Below are 10134 nucleotides of genomic sequence, written 5' to 3'. Positions count from 1 at the left end.
TTACTGTTTTACTTGGGTCAAAGCAATCATCACATTTAGGGTCAGGAAGGATTTTTCCCTCAAGTCAGTTTGGTAAGGGTTTTTGGGGTTTTTTCCTTTCCTCTATGGGGTGTAGGGCATGGTCCTCTTCCTAGAATCCTGTGAGCATACTGGCATTGCAGCGATAGAGAGCTTTGGCAATGCTTTCGTTTCTCCTGCTTTTACCTGTGGCTTGTTATAGGGGAGTCTTGGTATTTCTGGTCTTGTCTTGTAGTTGTGGTGTGTGAGCGTTTGAAGTGGGTGCTTTTTCAGGAATTTTTAGATAGATTATGGTCTGTGAATAGTACCCCAGAAGTCTCTTTTCAGTCCTATGTTCCTGTGATGTGGGGAAAGCATCATATACTTAATTTTCTGTTCTGTTATTTCTTTAGTCTCCTCTTTTAATAGTTCTGTTCATCACACTAGGTGCTAATGGTTTGTACCCTAGTAGTAAAATTAGGGCCATGTTGTAGGCGTGGTCAGATCTATTGACTTTTACTGAAAAGAATATGTATACTGAAAGATACTCTTGTGTGCATGATCATTGTATCCCAATATGCACATGAGATCTCTGCAAACTTAGCAAAAGAGGGGATTGTTACTGGCTTATTTATTTGAAATTATAACCTTCTAGGACAAAACAAATGTTAATTTTGAATTTCATTCTAATGGTAATCATAATTCTGTCCTTCACAGCTTCCTGTTATGGGAGGAGCTTTCATGGACTCACCCAATGAGGACTTTAGTACCGAATACTCCTTGTTTAACTCATCGGCCAATGTCCATGCAGCTGCTTCAATGCAGAACCCACCAGAAGAAACGCCTCGCTCCTCAAATGATGCCATACTATTATGGATTGCGATCATAGCAACAATTGGAAACATTGTGGTTGTGGGAGTGGTATATGCCTTCACATTCTAAGAAGATTGGAGACCCGAATACTGCAGGAGTGGACAGCTACAACAGTATTTCTCGTGTGTGTGTGTCTGTATAGATGTCTATATAAATACAGGTAGACATGTTGTCCATTTTAAGCACTGGCCCAGCCTTAGAATTTGAACCTTGGTAGCAAAAAGTTTGGCTACACTTGCAAATTGTTTGGAGGTGAAAGCTTTACCCATGAGCAAAGCCAGTAGATGTCCTCCGTATAAACTTGATGTGACAGATCCGTGTGGGTCCATTAAATATAAAAAGAAAGTGATGTTTCTATAGAAAGTGCTTATTTTCTACTGGTTGAATTTTCTATTAGCTTGTGTTTGTGTGCGTTTAATCTGCTTTTGGGTTGGTATTTTGATCACAGCATTATATTAAATAACTGTACATCTGATACTCCCAGAAAATGTAGTTACCAAGTTTTCCAGGTGCAATGGATGGGAGACATTGGAAGATTTTAAGGGTCCTTGAAACTGTACATTAAGCATATGTGTAAATTTTAAACATGCTATCATTCAGCTGTGTTTTAAAGTGTAGATATTATGAGTCTTAAAGCAATGCAAGCAAGTAGCTGTGTGCCTGGTTTAACTAACGCTCCCTTTTTCAAGTCAGTGAATAGGGATGATGCGTATCTTGACTGTAATAGTTCCAGAAGTATATATAATAGGTATCACTGCCTGCAGGCAGCCTGTATTCCAGGGGATGAAGTACTGGCAAGCATGTGAAGTGGGAAAGGCAAAAAACTTCAGTTTCCATTGTACAGCTGGCTAACTGAAACGACACTGATAGTTCATTGGATCTATCCCTTCTAGAAAATAAAGATCTGGGTAGTAAGATGCCTTTTTCATTGGTTGTGTTGAAGTCCACATTTTCTACCAAAGTCATCTGATCAAGTAAACATTATTTATAAATTAAAGCAAAATCTTAATTCAGAGAAATTTTGCAGCCAAAATAACTGCCAATGATCCCCCTTAAGGGGGGAAAACTGCCATCAGAAGGATTACTAAATAGTCCTGTTTTGCTCATGTGTAGGCTTTCATAGTGAATTGGTTTCACAAGTTAATTATAGTGGGGAGGCAACAGAAAAATGGAGAGCAGTATCTGAAGTGAAATTGCTGACAAGCTTGACAAAAATTCATATTTAGATGTTAATATATTCCTATGGGTAGATAATAGCTTTGAGGGGCACAATGTAAAATCAATTGCAGACAGCATTTTATACAGGTATTTATATTCAGTGTTCTGTTACTAGATAATGTCTTTGTATTACCTTTTGTGAGTAATTGTTTGAAGGGCCTTACCCATCCAGAATAATTTGTAGCCTTCCTTGCCTTGGGCATATGTAGCTGCATCTTCAGGCAGAATTCAAATGAATGCTAGTCATGTCTTGCCTCTTTCTCCTGTTTTAAAAAGATGCAGGGCCTGAGCATAGAAAAATAGCAGCTGATAAATATTAATATACAACCTCCACGTATTGGGTAGTTTTCCATCTTCTCCCCCCTTTACAGGCATAGGGATGGCTGCTTTTTCCCCCCCGTTATTCTCTGCCACTCAGCTTAAGGCTGAATTAAAGCTGCCAAATATATGGAGAATTTTGGCTTATTTTTCCCTTTGAACCATTTTCCCCTCCAAATCAGAATGCCCTAAGTCAGCATTTCAGCTTTTGCATCTATTTATTGTTCAAAGTGTTGGCCTTTAAAGCTGCCCTGGTTCTTTTGGCAGCTGGCTTGCTGTCACACCGCTGCAGAGATCCTCAATCCATGAAATTGCATGAGAGGATTCCCAAAGTTGCACTCTAGAGACCATAAGGTTCTCCGAGAGTGAGGGAGCAGTGGCATTCCTGTCGTTCAGCGGTGTGGAAGGTGAATCTGAATTAGGCTTCGGAGGCTCAATCTGGCACCTATAGTATTTAAGATGATGAGCATCCTATAAACTCTATTCTCCCCTTCACAGAGAGAGAGTTTACAAAGGAGGACTTTGGTTAATGCTCATGGGAGGTCCATAAATGAAGTCCCCAAGTGTTCTAGCTAGAGACAAAGCCATGAAGTGCCAAATCTTATGGCCCAAATAAAGCCTGGAATGTAATGAAAATAGTGTGACCGTGCAGAAATGCCTCTGACAGCCCAGGCCTTGTACTTGGGGGCATGGAGAGATGTGTAAGCATAATCTCTGTGTGTAGGACACCTTCCGTCTTCCCCCCGCCTCCTCCCCTTCAAGGATCAGCCCAGAGCAAAGTCCTCAACACTCAGTTGGAGTACTAATGCCAAACCCATCTAATTGGGATTGGGCCAGATGAAAAGATTTAGTGTGCCCCGTGTGTCCCTCCTCCACTTTTTTCATTTTAAAACAATAATGCATGAGAGAATAGTTTGATGGCATGTCCCCCTCAGCTTTCAGATGTGTCACTAACTTCATAATTGCGTTATTAGTTCCATGGGATTGTTCAGTGTTTCAGCGAGGCTCTATAGATATGATACATCTTGCAGTAAAACTACTTCATGGTTGAAAGCAAAACAGTTTCACCATGATTAAAAAATAAATTGACATCATGGTAATTACCCAATAGGATTTTTTTAACTGCTTGATGACTTTGCCAGTAGAATGCTTGGCTTAGATTTAAAATCCTAAAAAAGTTTAAGTGCAATTAGCTGCGAGTGTATGTGTGCATGTGTGTGTGTTACCTCCTGAAGTACTGGGCCAAAATGAAAGGGCATGCGTAGCTATGAAAATCAAGTACTCAGGAATGAACTGAAAAGGACCAAGCTTCTGCTTATGAAAATGAGACACTGCCATGTAGTCATATACAAAGAAGTGCCCTATTTTTATATAACTTTGTTAGTAATTGCAGGCAAGATGAAAAGGAACCAGTTCCTCACTACACATATTTTCATCATCAGAAGCTGTCAGGAAAGAATCTGATGTAACTTAATTAAAACAATTGGCTTGACAGGGTGGCATGTAAAATAGAGAAACTTGGCAGCAGGCCCAGTCTCAAGATTTGACAAGATCATAAATAAATCCTGTATTTAAATAAATGCAGGTGCCCATAGCAACTTTATAGTTAAATAAGTTGAATATTCCAAGGATTTAAACATATTGTTGGTTGAAAAGGCTCTGCAGTGTGTTTTTGTGAAGTGGATTAGGGATGGTCTTGGCCTGAGGCTGAGGCTCTTAAAACTCTGCACCTGGACCTGGACATGTTTGCCTAAAGGCATTTGATAACAAACTTATTGATGTGATACCTAAGTATTAAGACCAAGGTACCTATCTGAACCTCAGAACTTGGCTCATTCTCTGTACATGAGAACATGGGGAATTTCAGATTTAGATCCATTGTAACTTGGACCAACTCTAAACCCTCTGACCACTGGAATTATTATATTTACCTAAATTAATGACAACTTCAAATTTAAGACAATCCCCCAGTAATTAGATTCTATGTATGATCACTTTATGAATTTGTTGTACATTTCTAGGTATAGAGTCTGACAAACAGAAGGTCATCTTAAACTCATCCCTCCCACTGCTACAGTGAACACAGCTGCAGGAGGACAGGTGGCCTCCTTGCCCTCTGCCCCCACACTACTTCTTTCCTCTGCAGCCTGCTCCCCACAGCCCCTGTCCCCCCTCCCTTGCTATCAGATGTAGCTCTGCGTTGATTCCCCTTGGTCACAGAGCACATGGAGGCATGGCCCTTGCCTGACCATGCAGCAGTTCTGGGACTGGAGCTATGCCCCTGCTAATAGGAGAGGCAGGGGACAGAGTTTTCCCTCCCCCGCCCCGGAGGGAATTGAGCCAGAGCCAGAGCTGCATCTTACATTAAAGTGGGGAGGGGAGAAGGTGTGGGGGAAGCTGAAGAGGGCACAAATTGGGTGGGGTGGGACAGGCAGCTGCTGTGGCTCTGACTCAAGCCTTTGACCCATGCTTGGAGTCAAAGTCAGTCACAACAGCTGCCTGGTCCTCTACCCTGCCTTGTACTCAAATGCAAGACGAGGGGCTCCCTGCCCCCCCAAGCTGAACAGGGAAAAAAACCTCACCTTGTATTCAAGTAAATATGGTAAATAGTGCTCACAGAAAGAGTAGTGGCATTGGCAGGTGTTTCTTTTGCATCGTGACCCCCAGTGGCCCAAACAAAAGGAAGAAGTATCTTTGACTGCACTTACCTGTTCCTCCAAGCAGGTATATGTAGCTGACTGCATTGTGGCCTCTAGGCATCTGGGAGCCAAACAGCTCCCTGTTTTCTTACAGTTCTCTCCCTTTGGAGCGTGGTGTTAGCTTTTGTGTGTAGACCATGCTATGTGGTCATTTGTCAAAGAAGAAAGAGATTCTTTCACTTCTCCTTTAGCCCTTTTTGTGCATCAGCACAGGGCTCATCTGTCAGATTAGTTAAGGTCTATATAAAATCTGAAGCACACGAGACCACAGGCAAGTGACACTGAGATACTCAGTAGTATTTGGAAAATGGTAATACACATATTGGTCTTCTAATTGAATAAGGCAAACCACCGTATAAATATTAAAGTAAGACCAGTAGCTAGCTATCTTATAATTAGCACACCACACTTTGCAAATGCAGGTAGCAGTAATATCTGTCCTCTCCAAAGTTAATGATCCTTGAAATGATACTCTGTGGGGATTACATATTCTGACAAAATTTCCCCCCATCTGTAGTTCATAGGGCTTTCTGGCAATGGATAATATGGTGTAACTCTTAAGAATTATTTTGCTGTAAGCAGCCAGCATCCTAACCCAGTTGGCCGCTCATGGACAAACATTTGAAAGGAGACAGCTAGTTCCTTGAGGATGGAGATAGGTACATCATATGACAGAATTGAAGGCAGCTTGGCTCTTCCTCTCTGTGTTCTATCCAATCTCCAAACACAGTGTTTTGCCCCTAGAATTAATGTTTGGGGAAAAAAAATTAAGATTATGAAATGCATTTGCTTGGGAATGTGTTTTTCACGTATTATCCACCTTGCTATACAAACTGACAAGTGCAGTTGAGAAAGAGGGGAGGCTCATGTGTTATGAGTAAAATGTATATATAATTGTCTAAGTTGAAACATGGCTGAATTGTGCAAGCTGTTAAATATTTCCTTGAGATCCTGAGCTCCTTGAATGCTCATTGATCTCACCCAGCATCATATACAGAAATGCTCAGTGCCATACAAGATTGAGCTACTCGGTGATGAATACAAGCGAGACAGACGTTTGCTATGGTGTTTTCCAACACACACATATCAAACCATCTGGAAAATTTTGTACTGTGGGTGAGCCTGAACCAAATTATATTCCTTCCTTTATTCTATGATCCATTTTCTATTTATCTCTTATTAGAAGTTTCCTTTTTAATATCCTGGTGTTTTTCAGGATCTTAATCTCTTCACATTTTCCTGCAGGGTAGTAAAAGTTATTAATTTCACATTGCTCTGCTTTTCACACTGTGTCCTTGGAAATGTTGCTTTACTGGGCTTCCTGTGGTTAATCACAGAATTCAGCCTGGAAAATGACATTAAAAATCGTTAATAAAAAGTGAGTCAAAGCCCATAATCCCAGATAGAAACACTTCAGAACTTTGAGTTTTCAAGAAACAGAACTTAATTTCATCTAATTAATGTCAGAAAATACAAAGGTCATTGCCAGATTTTTGCTAATGATGTAAAATGTTATCATTCTAACAGGTGAAGTTCAGAGCTATTAATTAGCATCCTGTTTCTGTAATCCCATGGCCCTCATTTGTGTCTAACAGCCTGTTTATACTAGAGCTGAACTTCCCTCCAGAACACTGTGGATGGCAGGTCCTTCCTCATCTCATTGTTGGGAAGTATCAGGGAAACTTTTGTACTGGGAGTAAGTGTTCAGTGATTCAAGATTCAGTTGTTTATGCCTGTCATAAGGGGGAAAAAAACAAATGAGGGTGGGCCTGGAGGCAAGGGCATTTGGGGACATCCTACACAAGCCACAGCATCTGGAGGGCCTGCTGTAAATCATATCAGCTGCTGTCATCCCTTATCTCAGGGGTGACCAACCCACACCACACATCACAAGCAACACAGACTGCTTTTATGTGTTCTGTAGCACACTGCAGATCAGGAACGGAGCAGGAAACATAGTGGAAGATAGGGCAGAGAGCACCAAGGAAAGCACCAGATCAAACAAGGAAAGGGGCTCCGAGTGGCACTGAGGGAGGATACAGGGTCTACTTTGTGGCCAAAAGGCTGGCTCCCACTGCCTTAGCTGGTTATTTCTGAAGCACATTGAGCTCTTTGCACTATTCCTCGTGCCCAGTCTTCTCTTCTTCTTCCCTGCTTCTAACATAGCCCCAAACAAAAGCATTTGGTGTGAAAGGACAGAAGAGGAGGAAATTCTGTTAATTCTCTGCTCACTGGGGACCCTGCACCCATGAGAAATACCCTAGCTGGGCTGTCTCCCTTTCTAGTGCCTGAGGCCACAAAGGGCTAATAGATTAGGGTCAAGAATCTGTTACAAGTTTCAAGAGTCCTGAGTGCTTTGCAGAATAAAGCATGTAGCGCTCTTACCTGGTCTCAGCCTGTTCCTGAGTACTCAGACTGAGCCAGTGTATCCAGGCCTGTATCACTGGACAGGTTATTTCAGGTGGTATCAGTTAAGCTGGCCCACTTCACTTGTGCTCTGGGTGCCAACATGTGTCTTGTCTCCTTATGAAGCAGGTTAAAAGAAGCCACTGTAAACTTGACTGTGCTTATAAAGCTGCAAGTGATCTGACTAGCACAATTGATGTTTGTCAAAAATAACCTTTAGGCAACCTGTATTTACATCAGTGCTGTTTGCTCCTGAATAATCATTGTAGTGGAAGAAAATATATACTTCTTAAAAAGATGTAACAATCTGGGGCATTTCTAGGTGCCTAAGAACTCTGTTGCTGCTGTTATTCTGTGGTAATTCTCTACAGCCTGGGATTGCAGTTGCCTGTTTGTGGAGTTATTGTAAAAGTTAGCCAGAAAGACCCCACCAAGATACAGAATCTTTTTGTGATAGAAAATCCTTTAGATACATTAGACCTCTTTTGCATGTATGAGGATGCACCCAAACAGACAGACGTACTTGGGCTTTATGGACCAGTTCAGTCTGTTGTTACCAAGGCTACTAAGATGTAGCATGAGCACAACCAATGATCTCTTCAAATATGGAAAGCTCTGGACAATGGTCACGTCCTTCCTATGGCGTTCATGGGTTTTGTGAGGGGTGTTCAGGGAATCCTTCCTGTGGGATGTTTATTTATTGCAAACCACTCTGAGCCTTTGGATAGGACAGGATATAAATCTAATAAAGAAAGAAATAACACTGCCAACTGGTATCTCATGTTTTATGCCAGTATATCTTGAAGCACGTCACAAAGGAGGTTAGTCTCTTTACCCAGTTTTGCAGGGGAGGAAAATGGAGAGACAGATATATGAGCTGACTTGCTCAAGGTCACCCAGCAGGCCAGTGATACAACTGGGAATCAAGTCTTCTGAGCCCGGCCCACTGCAGTATCCCTCAGGCGATGCTGCCTCCAGCCTCTTTTATTTCAAGTGAATGCCCTTCCTCTGCACTACTAACCTGCAACAAACCAAGAGCACCGGGTCCTTTTATCTCTTCTTTTAATCTCCCGTAGGGTTGCATGAACTAAATCCCATTAGCCCATCGAGGTGATAGCAGAGCTACGACTTGCTCATAGGTTCCACCTGCCAAACATCACTATAGAAAATCCAGGGAAACAAAGATTTCTTTTTCTTCCTAAAATTGTTAGTTTTCATGGCCTATAACAAACTACAAAACCAGGAAATTCATTGCAACCACTGCATTTACCCCCTCATTTGCTAGTAAGTCCACTTATCAGTATGTATACACAACAAGCATGTCTACTGTCCAAATTGTTAGCAGTTCAGACTTTATCAGCAAGCTGAAACCCACAGCTGCAAGCTCTTATCTGGCCAGCATTTAGTAATCACCAATATGAAAAACCCCAAGCCCTGAGTAATTTTTGAAGGGCATCATAACTGTAATTTAGAAAAGGAAAGAGGCTGTTGGTGTGGCATGAAAGAGCTGTATTTTGTATAGGTGAAAAATGTAGCTACGCTCATTCTCATAGCTAAGGTAAGATTGAACTTATACATCAATGTCTATAGTAGTTTGGTATAATTTTGCCATGTTTTTAACATGATTAACTGTTAAAACTTTGTGTCCATAGTTTGCTTTTTGGGGTTTTTTCATAGGGCTTTTTTTTTTTTGTAATATACAGCAAAGGCTGTGTTATCTGGCATCCAGGGGGAATGGGGAGTGCCAGTTAATCAAATATGCTGGTTATCTGAGAGGCATCTGTTAGGGCCCCTGCCCCTCCCGCTGCATCCGGTGCACCAGGGCTTTCACTCCCTGGCGTCAGTGTGGGCTGCTTTGCCCCGGGCCATGGGACTTGGTGAAACCTGAAGTGCCACGGTGGGACTTCCAGTTTCGCTTTTGTCACGTCGATTGGCATACCGGTTGCATGCTGGTATACCAGTTGCACGCATAATAGCGCGTGCCAGTTAGTAAAGTGCTGGATAGCACGGCTTTTACTGTAGAATGATCTAATCTTGCTACATTTCATAGCAGAAGATTTCATAATTTCATAGTTGTTATTACTCCAGGACTGTGGAGACTTTCTTCCAAAGTCTAACACACATTTCATCCAGTCTTTTTTCTCCTCTGTATATAGAAAAGTATTATTTATAGAAAGTACATCAGAGCTTCTGTACAGTGTGTTCGCATTATATTGTTCACTGTGCTGTGATTAGAAGGTGGGTAGCGTGACTAGAATAAACCAGTTTTATGGATCCCTGTTCCATAACAGGGGAAAGGTACACTTCCGGTACTACCCCGGTATACAACATTAGCCTAAAGTCATCCCTCTGGATTGAAATTATACCATACCCTCAAATAGAGAACTCCAACATACGTGCTTTTTGCTGTGTATTGATATTCCAGATCTTACTGTCTTTTACATATTCTTATTTTCCCAAGGTTTCATTTTACAGCATGTCTTACTCTTCCTCATCTAAAAAGTTATGAGCAGGGATCCTGGTTTTCCCTGATAAAAAATTGCAAATTCTCTCATAAACCACCCCAAATCCATGATTAAAATGAAAGGCCCCTCATTCCCCCCCACAGCCCCCTGCCAGCCCT

At 41.7% G+C, this 10134-nt stretch overlaps 1 protein-coding gene across 1 annotated transcript; it reads left to right on the top strand.

The window, feature by feature from the left end:
• Window positions 1-705: 705 nt before the first annotated feature.
• Window positions 706-4538, top strand: CUNH14orf132 (chromosome unknown C14orf132 homolog; the record flags this gene model as incomplete). The annotated part of the gene is made up of 1 exon (XM_019518605.1): window positions 706-4538. A coding segment is annotated over one exon (234 nt), but the record flags the coding sequence as incomplete, so codon positions are not given.
• Between the last annotated feature and the right edge of the window lie 5596 nt (window positions 4539-10134).

Source organism: Gavialis gangeticus, unplaced genomic scaffold (genome assembly GCF_001723915.1).
Source record: "Gavialis gangeticus isolate Ggan-Ray unplaced genomic scaffold, GavGan_comp1, whole genome shotgun sequence".
NCBI lineage: Eukaryota > Metazoa > Chordata > Crocodylia > Gavialidae > Gavialis > Gavialis gangeticus.
This window is presented reverse-complemented; position numbering and strand designations above follow the sequence as displayed.